Source organism: Simochromis diagramma, unplaced genomic scaffold (assembly GCF_900408965.1).
Source record: "Simochromis diagramma unplaced genomic scaffold, fSimDia1.1 OVJJ01000753.1, whole genome shotgun sequence".
Taxonomy (NCBI): Eukaryota; Metazoa; Chordata; class Actinopteri; order Cichliformes; family Cichlidae; genus Simochromis; species Simochromis diagramma.
The window spans coordinates 18,659,194-18,682,036 of record NW_024387523.1 but is presented as its reverse complement, the minus strand read 5'-3'; the positions used below and the strand labels follow the sequence as shown (position 1 = coordinate 18,682,036).

The window sequence follows — 22,843 nt, the reverse complement described above, 5'->3', positions numbered from 1 at the left end:
GGACTACTCAAACGCACTTTCACACAATGAACAGTAGCAGCCAGACTGGAGTCCACAGCTATATAAGAGCAGAAAGCTCTAAAGGTGAGCAGAAGCAAAGAAATGTAAGTAAGCACTGAGACAAGAGCAGACTCCTTCACTGGCTGCTGGCAGGGACGAGACAACTCATCAGCTCAGGTTAGAGCTGCAAAGCTGCAGATCTCCTCTCAGACTGAAATGAAGATCCTCATTCTGAAGGTCACCACCAGGTTTCTCATTGCTGATGTTCTACAGATACTATGATCAGACCGAAGGCAGGGTATCTGATATGGGTCCGTGTTTCTACAGTCATTGGTCCGTACCTGTGTTTCTCTGAGCTAAACTCAAATCACCAGCAGATTCTGGTCCAAGTCCATGAGGAGCTCTGGAGACCCAGGATGAACCTGATATTTAGTGATGGTGGCAGTCATCCCCAAAAAACAGTAACTCCAGTGCAGTAAAAGTCGAGGTCAGAGGTACTTTTACAGCAGTAACTGAGTGAGTATTAACAGAAAAGCACTGGACAAGTTTTAATGATGTTGTTTTACTTCCTTTTGTTGGTCTTCAAATTTCCAATTTAAAAAAAAAAAACAGACATGAGAAAGTGTTTCTGGTTTACTCGTGTTTGCAGTTTTTAACGGACAGCAAAACCATTTGTCATGTACACACTCATTCTGCTGCTCTTCTCTGAGGTCACTACATTACATCAATCAAAGTAGTCAGACTGAGCCATGAAAACAACAAAACATGGCAGCAGTTTGATATAAAAGTTTTAAATTCACCCCACTGCTACAATAATGAACAGCACTGGCTACTGTTAATGTAATAACTGAAGAACTTTGTACTCAGTAGCTTCATTAGGAGGAAAACTGGAAAATGAAATTAAAAAATATAATTTTCTTTTATGAACTAAATTTTTATTTTTCATTTAAATGAAGTTGTGCACCTTTAAATTTCTGTAGTTTTTAATTTTCTTATGAGAACATTTTATCAAACCAAATTATTTATTTCTGAATGTTTAAATGTTTTGGGAAGAGTAAAATGCTGGAAAAAAATCAGAAATGTGTCCTGTGGTCTCAAACATGTTTTGAGCTCATTAGCTAAAAACTCTTAATGAAAGTAGTTGACTCATTCACCCCAGGATTATTTTAGCACATTACCAGGAACTCAGGACTCAGTGGAACTCAGAATAAACAATCCTGGGTTAAAGAACTGGATCCTTTCAGGGCCCTCTGTTTTTGAAGCCCTGCAGGAGTTTTTTTTTTTTTTTTTTATTGCAAACACCAAAAAAACATACATATTCAGGAAGATTTTATTTGGTCTTGTGAAAATATTTTCTGTCTCTGATCAGTTAGTAAAACCAGTACAAACTGGTCTGGACTGGTCTCTACAGCTGCAGCAGCTGTGGCTGCAAAGTGTCCTGCTCCGTGATTGGGTCGTCACTGGCGTCTGCGTGGACTTTCATGTGCACGTCCCGGGAGCGCTTTTCCTGGTAGCTCTTGCCGCAGAGCCGGCAGCTGTATGGCTTCTCCCCACTGTGCGTCAGCAGGTGCTTTTTCAGGTCATTCTTGGTGACGAAGGCCTTCCAGCACAGGTGGCAGCTAAACGCGCGTTCCTTCCTGTGGAAGCGGAGGTGTGTCTCCAGGTAACCTTTGGTGCTGAAGCTCTTAGTGCACAGGCTGCAGCTGAATGGCTTCTCACCTGTGTGTGTCAGCTTGTGGGCATTCAGCCCTCCCACCTGCCTGAAGGCTTTCCCGCAGATGCAGCACTGGAAGGGTTTCTCGCCTGTGTGGATCCTCCTGTGAACCTCGAGGACGTGGATGGAGGCGAGGCTCTTCCCGCATGTCTCGCAAGAGATGCGGTTGGATGGTTTGTCTCTGGTGTGGTTCCTGATGTGCAAGGTAAGAGCGCCGTTATCAATGAACGTCTTGCCACAGAACTCGCAGATATATGGTCGCTCCCCACTGTGGATTCTCTTGTGGCGCCGCAGAGCACCAGACCGCGGAAAGGACTTCCCGCAGACACTGCAGTGGTACGGTTTGATGCCGGTGTGACTCCTCATGTGAGTCTCAATGTTCTGGTAGGTTTTCCCGCATACGTGACAGATTTTGCCGGCGTCTCTGTGACTCTGCAGGTGCTCTGTGAGCGTTTTTGATGGCGGCATACTTTCACCGCAGACCCCACAGACAGACTCTGCCGAGTGATTTTTGGCATGTTTTCTCAAACTTACTTTACTGTGAAAAGACTCACCGCAAACTTTACAGCGTGGCGGCATTCTGGCATTCTCTATGTCAGATGTCCTGGTCTGAGAGTGCGTCGGTGACTCGCCATCTTGACCCTCTAATGAGTGACTCTTTCTGTGAGTTTTCAAAGCGCTGCTCTCTATGAAGGTCTTGCCACAGCGGTTGCAAACATGCGGGCGCTCACCACTGTGGATCTTATTGTGGCGCCTAAGCGCACCTGGCCGGGGGAAGTGTTTGCCACAGACCAAGCAGTGGTACGGTTTGAGGCCCGTGTGGCTCCTCATGTGCGTCTCCATGTTCTGGAAAGTCTTTCCGCAGACACCACAGGTCCCACCAGCCTCTCTGTGTGACTGCAAATGTGTTAGAAGAACATCTGGCGAGTCGAGCTGCTGTCCGCAGATGCCACACATGCTCTTTGACTCCCTGCAGTGCATTTGGGCATGTTTCCTAAGGAAGCCTTGACTGTGGAACGAATCACCACAGACTCTGCAGTAGAGCACTGCCGACTTCAGATCTGGCATTGGTCCCTCGCGCTTTGGCTTCAGTGAGTCCGGCTGACTGTCCTCACTCCCGCTGTCTTTCTCATTTTGGTCTCCACCGTGCTCGTGGATCTTCAGGTGCTCTTGGAGAAGTTCACTCTGAGCAAAGCTGAGTCCACAGACGGGGCAAGGGTCAGTGCTCCTTCTGCTGTGAATCTTTTTGTGGCGCCTCAATGCTCCGGATCGGGGAAAGCTCTTCTGGCAGAGGACGCAGCTGAAAGGTTTAACTCCAGTGTGGCTCCTCATGTGTGTCTCCATGTTCTGAAACATTTTCCCGCAGACCCCGCAGGTCCCGCCTCCACCACTCACGGTTTCCATGTGAGATCTCAGATGGTCTGACAAACTGTCTGATGACTCAAAGCGCTGCTTGCAGACCCCGCAGAGATGCTCGGGGGAGTCTGAGTGCAATTTCACATGTTTCAACAGATTCCCTCGATGGCGGAAAATCTTTCCACAGAGGACACAAGGCTGATTTGTCGGGCGCGCCAACAATGCTGTCCGCTGTCTCTGCCCACTGGACTTCCTGTCTGTGGTTCTCCTATCTGTCCCTTTAATGCAGAGTGAGTTTTGGCTGCCTCTCCAGTGGTCATCACTTTTAGCTGCACAGGTGATGTCTGAGGAGGCAGGGCTGGGCAGAGGTGAAGGCATATGGATGGAGTTTGCCTGTGGGCAGAGACTTTCATTAGCAGCAACCTTACAAAGAGCAGATGTGTCTGAAAGAAAAAAAAAGAAAAAACCGTCAACAGTTCATAAAAGCAATTGCGGCATGAAAGACACAGAAAGTAACAGTGAAACAACATGAAATACAGATGTTCAGTGTTTCCACTAGCACCTGAATGCAGCACACATCTGTAGCTCCATTCATAATTTATTTATATGGCACTTTAAAAACAACACATGGCCGATCAAAGTGCTGCACAGCAGAAATATTTTTAGATTTTTATTTTTAGATGCATTTTTTGGAGCCATCCATGACTTCAAATCGCTAAGACAAACAAGCAGGAGTCCAATTGAGGAGATATCAGAGTGATTGAAAGGTAGATAAAGCTGGCAAACGTCAGCATATAGATGAAATTAAATATCGTGTTTTCTGAAAAATCGTACCCAGTGGCAAGAGAAACAATGAAAACAGTAGTGGCCCAAGATTAGAGCCCTGCGGTACCCCCCATTGTAAAGGGGCCACAGAGGATCAAGCCGAACCCAACTTAAAACAAAAGTTCCTGTTAGAAAGATATGATTTTATCCACAAAAGTGCCAAGCCGGAAATTCCCACACAGTGTTGTAGTCCAGAGATTAAGGTTGGGCGATATGTAAAAATTTTCCAACCGACAATCGTCAGTCCAATAACCGACGATAGACGATATATTCATGGATGCACAGACTTTTCGATGGGCAGAGTGATGTAACAATGCACGGACTGATTTGCCCGTTTAGAACACAGAAGAAGTCCAAACATGGACGAACTAATTGCCAACTTGCACACTGCAGGAGAAGGCGCAGATAGAAATGGACTGTTACCTCACCGAGGAGGTCGTAGACAGAGAAGACGATCCACTGGTTTGGTGGAAAATTCATGAAAAACATTTCCTATTGATGTCACACATGGCACGGAAATATCTGTGTATACCAGCCACAAGCACACCTTCAGAACGCATCTTCAACACTGCTGGTAATATTGTTAACCACCTGCGCACACTACTAAAACCGGATAAAGTAAAAATGCTTGTTTTCCTGTCAAAGAATTTATAAGTTTTGTTTGGAGGGAATATTTTACCTTCTTTTCTTCTTTGTTTCAGCATTAATATAGCTACTTTTTTTGGATTATTCATTCATTTATTTATTTATTTGAGATGCGCCGAATCGCACAAAAGACTAAACTTTACATTGGGGATTTTTTTTTTTTTATGTTCGCTGGAAGAGACATTTTGATTTTTAACTTATCTGTTGCTTGGTCGAGTGTGTAAGACAGATAAACACTGGAACGGCCTGTAAACACAGTTATAATGGAAAAAAGAGGGCAGTTTCTCTTTGCTTCCTTCCCGACCATTGTGTTTTTTAATTAAATAAAATGCTTTTCTTTCCTGAACATAGGCTACTGCGGTTCTTTCTTTCTGTTATGAGTTTGAGTAAATGAATCGCTGCTGCATTTGGGTGCACTCTGAGGAGGGTGCATTTGTTCGCAGTTAAAGGAGGGTGCTGTTAAAACAACGCTATTATTTATTTCTGTTGACTGCCTGTTAGCTTTAACCGACACTATTAGCAAACTTACTCATGGACAAATAAATAAATAAATGGCCCTTGTAAAAACTTTCGACAATAGGCTGCCCTGTTGTCAGTAGTCGATATATTTGTCCAATCGCCCAACCTTACCAGAGATCGGCACAATCATGATCCATCGTGTCAAATGCAGCAGTCAGATTCAACTAAACAAGCAATGCATATTTACCACAGTCGATCGCCAACAAAATGTCATCACAGAAAGCAGATATTAGTTTTTTTGTTTCACATTAAACACATCTGTTTAAACTGCAGCACGTGTTAACAGGCCAATCACAGCTCTCACTGGCTCTCTCTAATTTTCATGTTGCTGTTGCTGAACAAAGCGAAATTCATACTAGTACTACAGTGTGCCAGGACCACAGAAGTTAAAGACAGTAACGAAAAAGGTGGATGAGGTGAAGTGAAAGCCTTAAATTTATGAGAAAAGAAAAATTATTATTATTATTATTATTATTATTATTATTATTTAGCAGATAGGCTTATGGTATCAGTTTGAAAGTTCTAGGTGACCTTGTTCTCAGGTTACCACATTTACAAACTTGGGTGTTCATGCTGCCCGCCACCTGAATGATTTTCACAGCATGTTGTGCACATGTGCTAAAGACTTGTCCACCATATAGGACACATAGCAACCAACAGTTGCTGTGCAATTGACAGTGTTTACACACAAATCCATCACTTCCATTCAAACTATGAAGCAGCAATGTTTTAGCAAACAAAGAAATCACAGGGAAGTAACCAGCAACCTTCACATCCTGTGGTTGCTAGACGGTCTCAGACCAGTCTGTAGATCTGTGAGATTGAGACGTTTTTATCCTGATCCTAACCACGTGTCAGGTTAACCTGACGTGGTTATTGACTACCTGGCTATAAGACCTCAGAAGAAGCCTATGTAAAACAACGTGGTTTTTGTACATTTGCACCATGGCATTTCTAAGACTTGGCAATCACAAGTTATTTGCCAATGAGAAAATAGTTTCAGTCAGACTTGCCTCTCCATCTCACATATGGTTTCTTGAGTACAGAGACCTGATCTGAAGGCTTGAGAGCAGGTTGTGCCAAACCAGCAGCCGCCATCATGGTACCTACTGTCTCTGCTCTGCAGTCTGCCTGTATAAAGCTATGATGTTCCTCTGAGTATGTGCAGTAGGAGAATAGCCAGCAAGGAAAAAAAGCTTTCAAACTTTCTGTTTTGTTTTGTTTTAATAAAGTTGGTGTTTTAAAGCAGCTGCCCAGTGGCATTACAAGGATTGGTTCCTGAGCAGTCAGACTTTGAGGTTTTCTACGAGATAATGACTCTTTTAAACAGTTCATGAAGAAACTGCCTTTGTTTGTCTCTCTGCCATGTGTGAGGCTGATAAGCCGCCCATTTCCTTTTACTCTCCGGTGCTGTTCCTGAACTACAGTAATGCTCTTATGATGTCACCTCTTCCCGATCAATATCGATTTCTGATTGAACAGCTCCGGTCCTGTTTGCCCGGAAAGCCACGGCAGCAGACACGGAGCTCACCTGTCCGGTTCAGCAGGACCACCGGGCTCAGCAGCGCCTCCAGCCGCCGCAGCTGCCGTCGGGACTCCTCCACCTCCCGCTCCAGCAGCCCGACGATCTGCTGCGCTGCCGCTTCGAGCCGCTCGGCGAGCAGCGGCCGCAGCAGACCGCCGGGTCCTCCGGAGGACCCAGAACCGCCGCTCTGCGTCTCCAACGCGCCCAGAACCTCCTCCGCAACCCGTGCCAGCAGCTCTGACACAGATTCCGCCAAAGCCCGGAGTCCGCAGCAGCTTGGCGGGGATTCTGTCAGAGACATCCCGCATCAGAGCTCTGCGGCCACAGGAAGGTAAACAGCCCGAAAACCTGCTATGCTCAGTATCGACGAGCCAGAACACGACCCTGCTGGAGTGGAGGACGCATCGCTTCGCGAGAGAGACCGAGTGTTTTTATATTAAGGCGGATAAATGTACCAGCTGAGCTGCTTTAAGTGTAAACCCTGTGTTTAACTGTCTAGACCTCTGCTGTCAATCAAAATTTGGGTAAAAGTACCAAAGCAAGAAACAAACGCACAGGAGATGAGAAGTTAGATCCGAAATATCAGCCTATATTTGGTTTCTTATACTTGTTTTTCTACTATATCTGTTGTATTTATTTTTCTGTTTTAGAGGCATAGAAAAATGAATTTTCAGCTGTGAGGACTTCAGTTTCCTTTTCTGGTTATAAAATCTCCAGCTCATCATCAAAGCCACTTCTTTACGTGAAGGTCCGTTTTGTGTGTTAAACGTAAACAGAAAGCATAATCAAGTCTTCCTTTCCTGTCACAATGATGGATTTAAAGCCAAACCAAAGAGGACAACTTTATCCCTGCAGGGGGATAACTCGGGTTATGAGGTCAGAGTAATAGTAACAGTAATGTGATTACTCTGAGACACTCACAGTTATGTTCTCGCATTAATATGTTCCTCAGAACAGAAGATGAAGGTCGTCTGAGTGAAGGAAGCAACTGTACAGACAAGAAGTACTCTGAGCTAGTATTTTGGAAACTCCAATATTTAAACCACACTAAAGAACAGAGATCAGGATGTCACGTGTTATCATCATTGTGTGGTGGACCACTGGAGGGCTCCACTCACACCCAGTTCTCAGGAAGTGTTGTTGCTGTGTTTTGGAGGGAAAAGTATTCAGTTGTGTGGTGATGAGTAATAAACGAGGAGTGTTAATCGAGAGCTCTCGTGTCGTCTGTTTACCTCCACAATTGGAATAATTTCATCTTTAAATACTCTGAGGCCATCACCTTGGTTGAAACATTAACACACCACACATCAGCTCACTCTTACTCTCAGACACACACACACACACACAGAGCATGATGTGAAACAGCATCTGTGTTTAAACAGATGCACACAGACTCAGTGTGACACTTAGTTTCAGCTTTGAGCTGCATGGTTTTCAGTCTCTCTCCCTTTTATCAGACTGAAGAGTCAAGCGTCACCTGCTCACAGAGAGAAGCTGCACATGCTCTCTCTCTCAGTGGCCTGTAAACAGTTTGCTGACCGAGGCCAGGCCTCCTCTTTGCGAACCTCAACCAGAACCAATCCACAGAAGAAAGGTCAGCACTGTACACTGACTCTTCACACACATTTATTTGACAATAAAAGTCTTGAAACTTATTAAATCCTTCTGATTACTCATCACTCCAACATAAAAAAAATGTTTTTTTTTTAAATCAGCTAAAAAAAAAAAACTTGAAGCCACAAAGACTGTGGATCAGTTTGAACAAACTCAGGTCACCTGTGCTGTTCTTCAAACATCATGTTTTTCCTTCTTCAAATGACTTCAGAGCGACAGCACTGGGTTCCCTTCAGACTCTCCTGACCTGCTGGAGGCATGAACGTGCTGCAAAGATTTTACTGATGCAACAAAGTCAATGTCAAATGTCAAATCAATGTTACCACCAGCACTCAGTGCTCTGCTCAGCTCCACAGGTAACTGAAGGGAAACGGCACTCTGTTTACATACTCCTTGTTCTCTTTTTTAAACCACAATGAGTCGACCTTTAAAAATAGAAACCATTAATATCATACGCATAAATGGATCTTTTCAGCTTTCAGTTTCACATATCCCTAAATTTCATTTACAGGACTTTTTGGAAATAAGGTTGTATAAAAACATACAAAATTTAAAATGCTCAGTTCTCTCCAAAGTTAAAGCAGATTGTCGCGAGTTTTGGGCAATGGTTAAATATTGAAAGTTAAACCAAAAATCATAACTAGAATTGATCCCACTCAGGGCTGTGGGGCTGGAGCCTATCCCAGCTGCCACAGGGTGAGAAGAAGGGCACACCTGAACAGGTAACCAGGCTGACGCAAGGCTAACGCAGAGAGACAGACAACCTTCACACTCGTGTCAGCGGACTCTCCACCAGCTGCTGAAGCAAAAACCAATTGTGGCACCTTGAGGGAAATTACATGTCACTTAAAGGAGGAGGAGGAGGAGTGCTCAGAGCTGAGAAGATTCAAATGGAAGATATCTGACATTTTATTTGAATCAACTAATCTTTAAACTGACTGTTACAGATTTCATGGAGGAAAAAAGGAGGTGAAAACACAAATTGGGAAAAATATAGCTACAACATTTGTGTATACGGGATTCCTGAAGACACTGTAAGAGAACTCCCAAAAAACTCCCAAACTATGGGAGTTTTTTAGAAACGTTTATTAAATTGGAGTTGTCCCTAAGTGATACGGAGCTGTGAATGCAAAGAAGTCACAGAGCTCTCGGCCCGAAGCCACCACCGAATGCCAGCCCCGGTCAATAGTAACTTACTTTCTAAAACACAGAATTAAGAGAACTGGTGCTCCAGTCTGCTTGGAAAAATGAATGGAAAAGAAGGGCTTACGCACCCAACAGGAAAGTCCTTAAAGAAAAAGAAATTTGCTCCGTGTCTTCTTCAGCGATGTCACCGTAACTTATTACAGCCAGCAGAGGCCACAGAGAATCTGAAGAGGAGGAAGGTTCTGGGAGCTTCACAGGAGAAGAGACCCAATCCACAGAATCCAGAGAAATTCAGTTTCTCTGTCGATTTGACTTTCCCTGGGTAAGGCTTGACACTTTAGTTTAACAACACTAAATATAATTTAGTGTAACCATTTCAGTTTAATTTTACACTGGAAGTTACAAATGTCTGCCTTAGAGAACTTGGAGAATAAGCCACTGTTCTGGGAGCTTGTTTTCCTGTTTATTTTGACTACTAACTACTTTGTAATACTTTGATTATTCATAACCTTACCGAGGAGAGGCCCCTCGTAATGCAAGAGCTTTCCTCTCCAAAAGGTTTTTGGGAAATTCTGATTTTGAGTAGAAACCACCATTCTCTCATTTGTTCTATTTCAGTTAAAGTTCCAAGTTTTGTCAGATGTGTGTTGTGTTTTTTGTCACTTAAGGGTTACAATGTAAATGCTGTTTCTTATACAAGGCATGTCCTTTCAGCAGTATAGGTTACTAACACTTAATGTCAATGAGTTACAAAGCCCAGTTAAAAGATGTAAACTTATTGCTGGAATGAAAGAGGAAAACCATCATATAATTCTTTGGCAGGAGACCCGCTTTACCAAAAAAGGGCACAAAAACCTAAACACCCCAGATTTAAATACATATTTTATTTATCAAACACAAAGGGACCCAATAGGGGAGTTGCAATTCTAATTTTAAAACAAATTCCTTCCAGCTGAGGAAGGACTATATATTTTGGTTATATGGAATTCTAGACTCTAAAGTAGTGATGCTACTTAACATCTACAGACCTCCTGGACAACACAAATCATTATTAAGGACCATGTTTGATTTAGTTGCTACAGAGACATCAGGTGTTCTGATATGTGGTGGAGACTGAAATGTACAATTACACCCTACCTTGGACTCCTCAAACTTATCAAAAAAAATCAAAATCCTGAATCTCTTAGTACTAAAACAATTTGAATTCAAAGAACAGATCATAGGTTGTTTGAAATTTCTGTACAGTCGTCCAACTGCCCAGATAAAAAATAATGGAAATCTGTCTACGACTATTAGACTTGAGAGAGGATGTCTTCAGGGGTGTCCCCTAAGCTTTACTTCGTCTGTACTCTTTATAGAGCCCTGGTTCAATGGATTAGAGAAGACAAGGAAATCAAGGAGTGGAGTATAAAATATGCTTATATGCAGATGATGTACTTTTGACCTTGTCCAATCCGGACTCTAGCCTCCCTAAATTGATGACTCGTCTTAAACAATTTAGCCAATACTCAGGTTGCAAATTAAATATACAAAAAACCCAAACTCTAACTTGCATCTATGTACCAAAAGAAAACATACGTAAAATGCATAATTTCAAATGGAATACTAACAAACTGACGTATCTTGGAGTCACCACAACAAAGGATTTGACAGAAATTTATAACTTAAATTATAACGCTATCACACAAAATATAAAAGTGGACTCCGGAAGATGGACACCTTTGACAGTTTGTCTGTATGGCAGAATAGAAATTGTGACCATTTTTTTCTTCACAATTTTACCCCGTGTGTTGTTTCTTTTTCAGTCCCTGCCAATTGAAATTCCCCCGAAACAACTTAATGAGTGGAAAAGAATGATCTCACAACTTATTTGGCGAGATAAAAACCAGGGTACCACTTGAGACTCTACAGTTACCAAAAGACCAAGGTAGATTGTCTTTACCTAACCTGGAGGACAATTACGATTACAGCTTCAGTACTTGGTTAGACTTTGTGATACTAGATACGAAGCAAAATGAAAAGATTTTGAACTTACCCAATTAGACAGGTTTTACAGTCTTTATTGGGTGATATAAGCCTACAGGAAAAACACGTGTACACTAAAGTAGCTTTAAATATAGGGATTAAAGAAGGTAAAAACTAATAATTTAGAAAGGAAGGTGTGAATACTAAGATGGGCAGGATATGATACAGACTTTACACTAGCACAAAGGACTTGGAAGGGTATTACAGCATACTGTAAAATCTCAGCCAAAACAGATATGGGCAGATTCTTACCACTCAGTGAAACTTACAGGTTAAATAAAACTGCTTTTTATAGACAATTGAGACACCACTTTAATAAAAATAATAAAGTTGTAAGGGAGTGGGTGCCTCATTGACATATTTGTGAACACCTAGAAAGGTAAAGTACATAAAAGGCTGATCTCTAAACTGTATTCATATTTACAATCATTCAGGAAGCACTACACCCAATATGTTAAGACCAAATGGGAGAAAGAAGACAAACAATAGCACGTCAAGGTCCCCTCTTTGGAGGGAATATTCCTGGAAGAATAACATTAGATTTTTCATTAACCCTAAAAATAAACCACTTCAGAATTGCAAACCTGAATCTAGTAACTGCTGGAGACAATGTGGCAACACCATGGCTGATCACTATCACATATTCTGGACCTGTCCTGCTATTAAATCTTATTGGAGAGAGAAAACGACGATTAAAAAGGTAAAAGATATTTTTGAAATGGAAAACATTTACCTTTTCTCTAAGACTCTGTAAAGAAAAATTTCAAAGATATGGTCATACAAAATGATTTTCCCATCTCAATCTCTTTTCATTTAACTTTATTTCCTGGACCTTGTTTAGTGCTCAACTGGACTTTTCTCCATTTTGTGCTGAATGGGCACTTGTGTAGACAAATACAACAATATGCAAAGTTTGTATGTATGTAGGTATTTGAAGGTGTGTGTATATGTATGTAGGTGTGGGTGTATGTGTACAGTATGTGTGTATATATATGCGCATGTATAAAGGAGCAAGATGCACTGTGTATTTCTAAAGAAAAAAAATAAAATTTGAAAAAAAAAAGCAGTGGAATTGAGCAAAGGTAGAGGCAAAGATTAAATGGTGGAAGTTGTAGAAAAATAAATGTTGTACAGAGTTCACGGAGGAGGTGAAACAAGCTTTCGTGGCAGGTAGAGTTAACAGAGGACTGAGTAGTGAGAGGAAAGAGGACAAGGAGACTTAGTGGAGAGGTTAGCAAAGAAAAAGTGGGATGATTGAAAAAAGTAGACAGAAGTACACAGGCTGTGGACAGCAATGGTAGAAAAAGCTTATTGTGACCTGTATGTGAGACTGGACACCAAGGAAGGAGACTGGTTAGACATAGAGACCAAGCTGTTTCAAGGATTGAAATGTAATAACAAGTGAAGAGGGTGTGATGTGATGTAAGCAGTACATGGAGGAGATGATGAATGAAGAAAATGAGAAAGGATGACAGTTAGTGAATGTGATGTTTGCCTTGAGAGTGTTGATGAGGAAGTTTAAAGAAGGTCAAAAGGAGCTTCACTGTGTCTTTGTGGGTCAGAGGGATCAGATGATTAGCAGTTCAGAGAGGAACTGCGGTAAGTAAGGAGTGGCAGAGAAGTCTGTGATGGTGGTGCAAGACATGTATGAGGACAGAGACAGTGGTGAATTGAGTGGTAGGAGTGACAGGGTGGTTCAAGGTAGAGGTGGGATTACATCAGCTTTGCTCTGAGCCCCTCTTGTTTACTGTGGTGAAGGACCGACTGAGAGATAAGGTCTGTGGACTGCGATGTTTACAGATGACGCCGTGATCTGTAGTGAGTAGGTGGAGGAGAGCATGGAGAGGTGGAGGTATGCTCTGGAGAAAAGAGGAGCCAGTAAGAGGAAAACAGAATGCATGTGTGTGAATGAGAGGGAGACAGATGGAGACGAAAGGAGTACAGTCAGTGAAGGTGGTACAACTACCATTATGAAAACATGACCAACTTTATAGAGATTCCATTTCGTCACTTCCTGTCACTTTTGACACTTCCTGTCACCTGTAGTGTTCTGTGCTATTATGAATAATGGGGAGGTGCTGTGGTACTACAACTGCGTGAATCCTGAGTAGAAGCTGTCCTCTGCTGTCCTCTGCGGCTCTGGCCTCGAGTCCTCCTGGCCAGCTAAATGCACTTTAAGGTGCCCATTAAGCGAGCGTTTGGCCTGGAAACTTTTCCCACAGACCCTACAAGTGTATGGTTTCTCCCCGGTATGGATCAGCATATGTCTCTTAAGGTCCACATCCTGCATGAAGCCCTTCCCGCATACCTGGCACAGGAAGCGGCGCTCCTTGTTGTGAAAGCGGACATGTGTGTCCAGGGTCTGTTTTTGGGTGAAGCCTTTCCCACACAGGCTGCAGGAGAACGCCCGCTCACCCGTGTGGATTTTCAGGTGCGTCTTCAGGTTGCCACTCTGGTTGAAAGCCTTCCCACAGAAGCTGCAGCTGTAGGGTTTCTCCCCAGTGTGGATCCTCAGGTGCATCTGCAGCGCCGATTGGCCCGGGAAGCACTTCCCGCAGATGCTGCAGGTGCCGCCAGCCTCGCGGTGGGAGCGCAGGTGGGCAGCAAGGCTGTCAGAGGACTCATAATGGTGTCCGCAGAGTCCACAGCGGCAGTCCGTGTCTTGCAGGTGAGTCGCCACGTGTTTCACTAACAGGGTCTTCCTATCAAAGGTGTCACTGCAAACTTTGCAGCGGAAGGACGGTATTGAAGTGCGGTTCGTCTTAATTCTGAGGCTGTCGTTCTTCTGATGACTTGCCATGTGTTGCCGCAGACTGTTCCGTTTACTGAACTCCTCACCGCAGACACTGCAGGTGTGCACTGCTGAGCTTCTGTGCTCCTCCATGTGGCGCTCCAAAGAGCTCATGTGACAGAAGGCACGGCTGCACTCTTTACATTTGAAGGCTTTCTCTTCTGCGTGGACACGCAGGTGTGACGTCAGGTTGCCCTTCTGACTGAACTTCTTGCCGCAGAAGTTGCAGCTGTACGGTTTCTCTCCTGTGTGCAACCGCACATGCATTTCCTGCGCCAGGATGGAATGGAAGGTTTTCCCGCAGAAGGAGCATGTTTTGCTTTTGTCCTGGTGCATCTGCAGGTGAGCCTTCAGGCCATCGGCAGAGTCCAGGCACTCCCCACAATAACCGCAGCGAAAGTCTGGGTTGCTGGCACAGGTGTGCAGGACGTGTTTGAGTAGGAAGCCTTTCCCTTGCAGTGCCCGGTCACACACATGGCAGCTGAAGCTCTGAGCCAGACTCGAGCGCCTCCGGTTGCTTGTGACACTGAGCGCCGGACGGCTACGCTTCTTCCTCCTCAGAGGTCTGAGAGTCCGCCTATGTTCAATCCAGTCACTGTCCGGGTCTCCATTGCTGCTCTCAGAGAGGGGTGGGTGGTAGGATGGCGAGGGCGAAGGAGGTGATGATGGACAGGAAACGTTGCTGCCATCGTGCTCCTCTGGATCGGAGGGATCCTGGTCTGTGGGGTCGTTTGGGTCGTACAGCGTCACTGACTGCAGAGGATCTGAGGAGGAAAACAACAGTCGTCAGCATCAATCAGATCAGAACACCTGAGATGCACCTAGTGATGGCTGAGTTATTGCAGCTAGGGCTGGGCAATATGAGGAAAATCTGATATCACGTTTTTTGGGGGGGGCTACATCACGATACACAATATATATCATGATATGTTAAATAACCTCCAAAAACAAATGCTATTTTCATATAGTGCCTAAAATTGCACTGGTATACTCATTCAAATCGACAATTAAATTTTTTTATTTTTTTATTACTTAAACACAAAAAAATCTGAATATATTGAAATATTTTATTTTAACCAAGTCAAAGGTTTTTCACAAGTGACTACACATTACAGTATAGGTATGTCCCAATTCATAGGCCGCATAGGACCTGGCCTTCGCGGTCTATGTGGGCCAGGTCCTTTGAAAGCCAAGTAAGCCAGAAGTGCGAGGCTGTTGAATGGGATGGTCTAGCTTTCAGCTTTGCGTCACCAGCTGTCGCGGTGGAGTTTAATAAACTCAGCCGTCTGCTCCTTGCTCGCTAATCATGATATATATTGGCGCCAAAGAAAAACGATTACAGGTCACCAGAGAACTTCAATCTATACATCTAAAAACCACAAACCAGGCGAGAAATTTGGGTGTAGTGATGGATGCAGACCTAAACTTAGAAAAACACATTAAGACAATAACAAAGTCAGCTTACTATCACCTCAAGAATATATCAAGGATAAAAGATCTGATGTCTCAACAGGACCTGGAAAAACTAGTCCATGCATTCATCTTTAGTAGGCTTGATTACTGTAACAGCATCTTTACAGGTCTACCTAAAAAATCAGTCAGACAACTACAGCTCATTCAGAACTCTGCTGCTCGAGTCCTCACTAAGACCAAAAAAGTGGACCACATCAGTCCAGCTCTGAGGTCCTTACACTGGCTGCCTGTCCGTCAGAGGATAGACTTTAAAGTTCTGATGCTGGTCTATAAAGCTCTGAATGGTTTAGGACCAAAATACATCAATGACCTCCTGACCCAGTATGAACCATCCAGATCCCTCAGGTCATCTGGATCCGGTCTTTTATCAGTTCCCAGAGTCAGAACCAGACACGGAGAAGCTGCATTCAGCTTTTATGCTCCTTATATCTGGAACAAACTCCCAGAAAGCCTCAGATCAGCTGAAACACTCAGTTTATTTAAATCCAGGTTGAAGACTCACCTGTTCTCAGCTGCATTTGAATAAAGCACCAAATCCACACTTTAAGCTTAAATTTCAAAACTTACATTTAACTACTGATTTTATCTACTGTTCTGATTTTATCTGTTTTGATTTTATATACTGTTGTTTGTTTGTTTGTTTGTTTGTTAATTAGTTAGTTAGTTTATTTGCTTGTTTTAATCTATTTTAAATCATGCTTTTTATTTGTTCTTGTTTCTAATGTCTCTGTAAAGCACTTTGAATCACCTTGTTGTTGAATTGTGCTATACAAATAAACTTGCCTTGCCTTGCCTTGCCTAATATATAACATGACATTGGAGTAAATTCTCGACCATCTCACATTTCTGTTTAACCATTTCCTGTTTGACGTTTATTCAGCTGTGTGAAAACTATAACTTTAATCTCAGCTAAACCGATTTACTCAGAAACAAATAAAACACTGAAAAAAGGACCCGACCCATCCTTAAAATCTGGGGAAATGAAGGACACAGTTGTTGGCCGCATTTGGAGCAGCCTTCAAATTATGACAGCCTTCGTCGCCTGGCCGTGAGGTAATTGGGCTTCAAATGCGGCCTCTGAAGGATGCGGCCTACGAATTAAGACATACCTTATGTCTCTTTCTGTGGTCAACAATAGACCTTTAACAAGCAAAAGATCATAGAAACAAAAAAGTACATCAAGCAATAAATTCACGAGACAATAAAACAATTGAGATGAAAAAGGTGCTCTTTTGTGTTTATAACATATAAAAACTGTAAAATAAAAAATGTGATGACCTCAAATTACAGAAATAAAAGTCTAGAGAGCGACCAAGAACCTTTATAGGTAATTGCAGCTGGTTTATTTAACATTTTCTTTAGTGTGTGGGGAGACGCTGATATGTGGAGTTTAAAACATTCTTAATTTTGCAGTGGATGACGTTTCAGCTGGTAGAATAAATTTGTGGTACTGCTACCTTTTGCGGCAATATTTTTACGGCATGTTTGCAAATTGCCGCATTTTATTCAGCACCGTCCTTATGAAATCCAAATGACAGCGACTCTCATTCCCTCACTCATCTGAAACTCCCGCTGTCGCCATCATTTTTCCTGTCTGTATTTTTTCCAACTGGTTTTCCAGTTAGGAGTGGGGATTAATGTTGCATTTGCAGCATGTAAAAACTTACAGTGAGTTACATGCAGACACTCTAATATTTCCATGGCAATTTATACCCGATGATTACGATTAAGTCATTTTTAACCATCATACGTGGAAAAACTTGCAATACATTGAGTATATTCGATATATCACCCACCCCTCATTACAGCATTGAGCATTTTGAGATATGTTTTGATCCATTTCCTCAGAGGCCGCTTTCGAAAATCAAAACATGTACTGAATGAGTGAGCTTGTTAGATGAAAGTTAGACTGACTCAATGCTCCACCCTGTGGTGGAAACCGGTATTACAGTAACTACAGTAACTCTGACCCCAATGGTTCTTTCTTCATATTCTGTTTTAGTTACATTTACACGGTTTTCAACTCCTTTTAAAAACTGGAATTTTAATTCCTTTACTCTGATTTTATTTATGATAGGTCCTGACATCAGCTGGATGAATGCTTTCAGATGTAATGCAGATCGAAGCACCTTTATTTCCAGGTGTTACTCAGTCCAATCCAACAGGTATGATAATGCCGAAATGCCAAGTGTTTGGTCTACAGAGGCTCTTTGATTTAAAAAAATAAATAAACGGGATTTTCTGTGCTCTTCCCGCCCTCCTCATCTACTTGGTGCAGATCAATGCAATTTACATTAACATATGGACCATTTTCACCCCAGAGCACCGAGAATCACCAGCTTTGGTCTGAGCATATGCGATCAGATTCCTTTATTTGGAAAAAATGAACACAGAATCAGGCTGTGTGGTTTGTGTTAACCTGATGCGGAAGCATCTTTAATTTCTGACTTAACCTGCTAAGATTTCTGGGCTGCTTGGAGCATCAAACATACATCATACCCGCAGAGCAGTGAACAGTTTAATGTATATTTAATGTATATTTTTAAGATTAATATTGTCATGGTGATGATTCTGAAATACTTTAATGCACATACCTGCACACTGCACAGTCACTTTAATCTCAGCTGTCCTCTGACTGGCTGTTTGCACAATGGAGGTATTTCCTGTGTGTAGAAGAACCTTGGAGTTAAACCAGAGGAGAAACAACACACAACAATACACTGGATAATAATATAACAATATGTACATGCAAATCCTAAAATCTGTCCCACCAGCAAAACAAACACATTTTAAATTCCATCTATAAGATGACTGACTCATGAGTGACCATAAAATTCCACATAGGAAAGCTTAAAATAATCTATAGAATGTTTTTCCATGAAAAGCAAAGACATGAAAACATGTTTTAACCTGATGGAGACCTCCTGTTCTTTAAGGTGGGCCCCTTTTAAAGAATTTCAAACTCCCCACGCAGCTCAAAGCTGCTCTGCTCACAACAAAGCTGTTGGACCTTTTTAAAAGTGACGCAGCAGCATCGAAGCAGCATTGAAAAAATCCAAGTATGCAAATATCGCTGAATCGTCATTGTCACGCTCACGATTTCCACATAGATTTGTGCGTGTGCACTGTTGGTAAATGAGGACCACAGCCTGTGAACACACCTCACCGTGCTATCAGCTCTGTTACACAAAGCGGAAGAAGCATGAACACGCTCCAGAAACAGCGCCGTCTCTTCAGAACCAAAAAAGCGTTTAAAGTGGACTGAAAAGTGGAGGGAACAGCTGATGACCCTCAAAGCCTTTTTTTTTTTCCAAACACATATGCAGGTGGTTACATATGGTTAAAATAATTCAAATGCAGTAAGTATACACGTTTTTCATATAAATATAGACTATAACTTAATTATTGTCTGTAGCCCACATAATTACACACTTTAGTTACATAAAACATGTGAGTTTCTGTATAGCCTGTATAATAAATAAATATGTAGCCCAATAACTATAAAACCCAGAAAGCTACACAACATGGGGCGGTTCATTTACAAACACAAGTCTAACTTAAGTTTCACACTGTTTTTTGTTAGAAAACAATCACATTGTTACAGCTTAAATTACACAAAATGTCAGAAATCTGCACTGTCATGAACAAAAATTTAAACCTAATTTTTCACGATTTGTTGGATTAACCCACTGAGGTCTGAAATACAACCGGCCATTTTTGATTCCTTTTGAGTTTACGTTTGTATTTCACCCTCAAATTGTTTCATTTTATTTTTTCCCCCTTGCCTTGTTTGGTATCTTTCTTTTCAGCTCAACTGAATTTAGTTGTTTTTTTCACTGACATACTGTCAAGTCAAGTCAAGTCAAGTTTATTTATAAAGCACATTTAAAAACAACCAAGGCTGACCAAAGTGCTGTACAATAAAATACAAATATAAAATACAATAAAACGCAAGTACATAAAACACCTCACTGATAAAACAATAAGTTAATACAGTAAGTTAAACCTTGCTAAAAGCCAATGAGAAGAGGTGAGTTTTAAGAGCAGTTTTAAAAGTTCCTAGGCTTGTGGAGAATCTGATGTGAGGAGGTAAACTGTTCCACAGTCTGGGTGCAGCCACAGCAAAAGCCCTCTCTCCCTTAGTCTTTAATCTGTACCTGGGAACATCTAAAAGCATCAGGTCTGCTGACCTCAAAGATCTCCTGGGGCGGTAAATGCTAAGAAGCTCTTCCAGGTAAGGAGGTGCAGTACCGTTAAGAACCTTAAAAACCAGCAGTAAAATTTTAAAATCAATCCTAAAAGCAACTGGGAGCCAGTGGAGAGAGCAGAGGACCGGAGTGATGTGGTCTCTCTTTTTGGAACCGGTCAGCATGCGAGCAGCAGCGTTCTGCACCAGTTGGAGGCGATGCAGACAGGAACGATCTAAACCAGCATAAAGGGAGTTACAGTAGTCCAGCCGTGAAGTAATAAAAGCATGGACCACCCTTTCTAGATCGTTCCTGCACAGGTAGGACTTGACTTTAGCTAAAATCCGTAGATGATAAAAAGATCCCTTGACTACGGAGCTGATTTGTTTATCAAATTTAAAAGCACTGTCAAAAGTAACACCGAGGCTCTTAATGGAGGAAGTACATTTGGAAGTTAGGGGTCCCATTAGTATTACTGATCTGAAATCACACAGAGAACTTAAAATCCTAGTAGTATTTCTTTACTGTAAAAAAAACCCCACAGACATGTTGAGTAAATTTTTATAACTTGAAATGCAAATATAAAATGTACATTTTGGAAACATAAACAACAATTTATCTAAAAATGCAGCCAATAGACCTGCCGTTTTTTTTGGGGGTTTTTTGTACAACCATTTAAAAATATTACTAAAACTAAAATGAGAGAACAATCAGGTGTTGCAATAAGATGCCCCACAAATGATGTGTGCCAGTAAAAACAGGAGAACAGCACAGGGATAAACCTGCAGGCCTGACAACAGGAGGTGTATCACTCCGCTGGTTTTCTACTTAGTGACAGTGTTTACCTTGCAAATGTGCCTCTGTGACCTTCATTAGTGCCCTCACTGACACACAAAACAAAACAACGACTACACAACAGAACAACTACACAACACAACACACTTATACACTCCACACTAAACGTCACAAATCTCCCACATCTAAAAACTCTCTCGCTCGCTCGCTCTCTCACTCGCTCGCTCTCTCTGTCTCGCTGCCGTTACCGTCACTCCCAAAACTCTCCCCTCTTCCTAAACAACCAAATCCCACGTGTTGACTTTTTTTTTTTTTTTAAATTGGTCGACATGGTACATTTTTCCACCGATAGGAAACATGTGGCTTTATTTCTTTCTTTACTGTTTTCGCGCTGTCCTTAGAAAACGTTTAAAACACACACACACAAAAACGTGATGACAGTATTTAGAAAAAAGCATGGCATATATATATATTATCATAACTCTGGATTTACTGGCCTGTAATTAAAATGTAAAAACTTTGAAGTCCGAACTCTCAATGTGGCCTGAAATAGAGACTCAGCGTGGCTGCAGCTTGTTGCTGTGTCAGCTTACATCAGTCATGTGATTTGGAGGTGCAGCGTGTCTGTGGACCACGGAGGGTTAATAACACTCAGCTTCCTTCCATTTCCACAGTGTAACATCCAACCACCTGTGTAAAAAGCGAAATTCCCATGGTGTTGTTCAAAATGTGCTCTGGCACAATAATAACCATCGCTTGCTACTGAAAACAAGAAAAAAGCCTATGGGCTGAACCATTTGTTAATGGTGGAGGGGGGAACACTATGCAATATATTCAGTTTTAGCATTTATATTCACTGTTGACTGTAACTACGCTCAAACTGTTAATGCTATCTTATTTTAATAAACAACACTGTCATATGCAAAACTGGGGTGGCAAGGGATCATTTTAGGGTGGCACTTGCCACCCCATGCCACCCTTCTAGATCCGCCCCTGGTGTTACACGTGCTGGAAAGCAGTGTGAGTAAAAGCATCGGCCCCAACAGACTGAAATAGTGCCAACCGCCAGTAAACCCTATGCAGAAGAAGAAGAAGAAGAAGCCTGAAATAGTATTTCTGCAGTGGCGCTTACACTGAACCTTTATGACCGATGAGACTGCAAAAGCTTATTAATTCGAAGATCAAATATTTCAGATTTCTGCTGACTGGAAAAAGAGAACGATCCAGCTACGTGGAGCCAGTAACTCATTAATCGGTGACAATAACCAGCTGGTTAGCCCATACCGAGGGTCCTGTTTGTGTTCTGTTTGGGTCCTGCTTGCGTTTAGCGCGACACTGACCTGCCGCTTGCAGCCGGACTTCGGGCTTGAGCACGGCATCGAGCAGCCTCCTCTGACGGCAGATCTCCCGCTCCGAGCGCTCTACTCTGTCCTGGTACTCCGCCACGGTCTCCTCCAACAGAGCGACGATCTCCTCCGCGGCCGCCGTCAGCCGCTCGGTCAGCAGCGCTCTCAGCGCCGGGAGCTCGGCTGCTTCTTCTCCCTTCTCCAGCCGCAGCAACAAGTCTTCGGCGGCGGCGCTGATCCGCTCGTGGACCGACACTCGCAGCAGCTGCACTGTGCACATTCTGCGGCTTCTCCCTGCCGGGAGCCTCCGGGACAAAGAGAGCCAGCGGGAATGTAAACACGCTGCGAGTTCCGAGTCGAGGAGCGCGGTGCGGAGAGAGCGAACAGCGCCCCTGCTGAAGCGGAGGCTGTCGGAGTCAGAGGAGAGTTCCGGAGTCTCCTTGCAACTTTCTGGTTGTGCGGGACATTTTTAGCCAGAAGTTAACGGCATGTGAGTCAGCAGCTGAAGCTGGAACAGATCAGAAAGCCCTGAGAAAAAGGTTTCACATTCAGTGATAGCAAACCATGGTTTACTCCAAATCTCAGCAGAGTCATTCTGGTGATCCACTGACAGGTGCCCCTTCACCTGTCAGTGGATCACCAGCTTCCTGACTGACAGGCAGCAGCTGCTGAGGCTGAGGAGCATCACAATGCCACACACAGACCATCAGCACCGGCCTGCCCCAGGGGTGTGTTCTCTCCCCACTGCACTTCTTCCTCTACTCTGATGACTGCACCTCAGGAGAACCATCTGTGAAACTCCTGATACAGAACAATGACAAGTACACATGCAGACAGGAGGTGATGCAGTCAGAACCTGGAGCTGAACCCACTGACGCCTGT

General features: G+C 42.9%; 2 protein-coding genes across 3 annotated transcripts; both read right to left on the bottom strand.

Annotated features, from left to right (window-relative positions):
- Positions 1-1,222: 1,222 nt before the first annotated feature.
- LOC120726814 (zinc finger protein 2 homolog) lies at positions 1,223-7,020 on the bottom strand. Of its 2 annotated transcripts, none has more exons than XM_040020773.1 (2): positions 6,591-7,020; positions 1,223-3,513 (listed from the first exon to the last, which is right to left on the bottom strand). In XM_040020773.1, the coding sequence occupies exons 1-2, from the start codon at positions 6,883-6,885 to the stop codon at positions 1,406-1,408; spliced, it is 2,403 nt and encodes an 800-aa protein (XP_039876707.1). In that variant the 5' UTR covers positions 6,886-7,020; the 3' UTR covers positions 1,223-1,405. The 2 variants fall into 2 exon arrangements, with proteins under 2 accessions (XP_039876707.1, XP_039876708.1); XM_040020774.1 differs by having other exon boundaries at positions 1,223-3,463; positions 6,591-6,680.
- A 3,191-nt stretch (positions 7,021-10,211) lies between these two features.
- LOC120726815 (gastrula zinc finger protein XlCGF57.1-like) lies at positions 10,212-22,566 on the bottom strand. Its single transcript, XM_040020776.1, has 3 exons — positions 21,956-22,566; positions 18,228-18,296; positions 10,212-14,924 (listed from the first exon to the last, which is right to left on the bottom strand). Exons 1-3 carry the CDS (start codon positions 22,239-22,241, stop codon positions 13,456-13,458), a joined length of 1,824 nt encoding a protein of 607 aa, XP_039876710.1. The 5' UTR covers positions 22,242-22,566; the 3' UTR covers positions 10,212-13,455.
- Between the last annotated feature and the right edge of the window lie 277 nt (positions 22,567-22,843).

What these genes read in the sequence shown, in the direction of transcription:
- LOC120726815 (XM_040020776.1), bottom strand. Translation starts at nt 22,241, where the DNA reads ATGTGCACAGTGCAGCTGCTGCGAGTGTCGGTCCACGAGCGGATCAGC. An exon ending in AGTCCGGCTGCAAGCGGCAG is followed by an intron (nt 18,297 to 21,955) that starts GTCAGTGTCGCG and finishes TTCTACACACAG; the next exon opens with GAAATACCTCCATTGTGCAA. An exon ending in AGTGACTGTGCAGTGTGCAG is followed by an intron (nt 14,925 to 18,227) that starts GTATGTGCATTA and finishes TTTCCTCCTCAG; the next exon opens with ATCCTCTGCAGTCAGTGACG.
- LOC120726814 (XM_040020773.1), bottom strand. Translation starts at nt 6,885, where the DNA reads ATGTCTCTGACAGAATCCCCGCCAAGCTGCTGCGGACTCCGGGCTTTG. An exon ending in GGTCCTGCTGAACCGGACAG is followed by an intron (nt 3,514 to 6,590) that starts GTGAGCTCCGTG and finishes TTTTTCTTTCAG; the next exon opens with ACACATCTGCTCTTTGTAAG.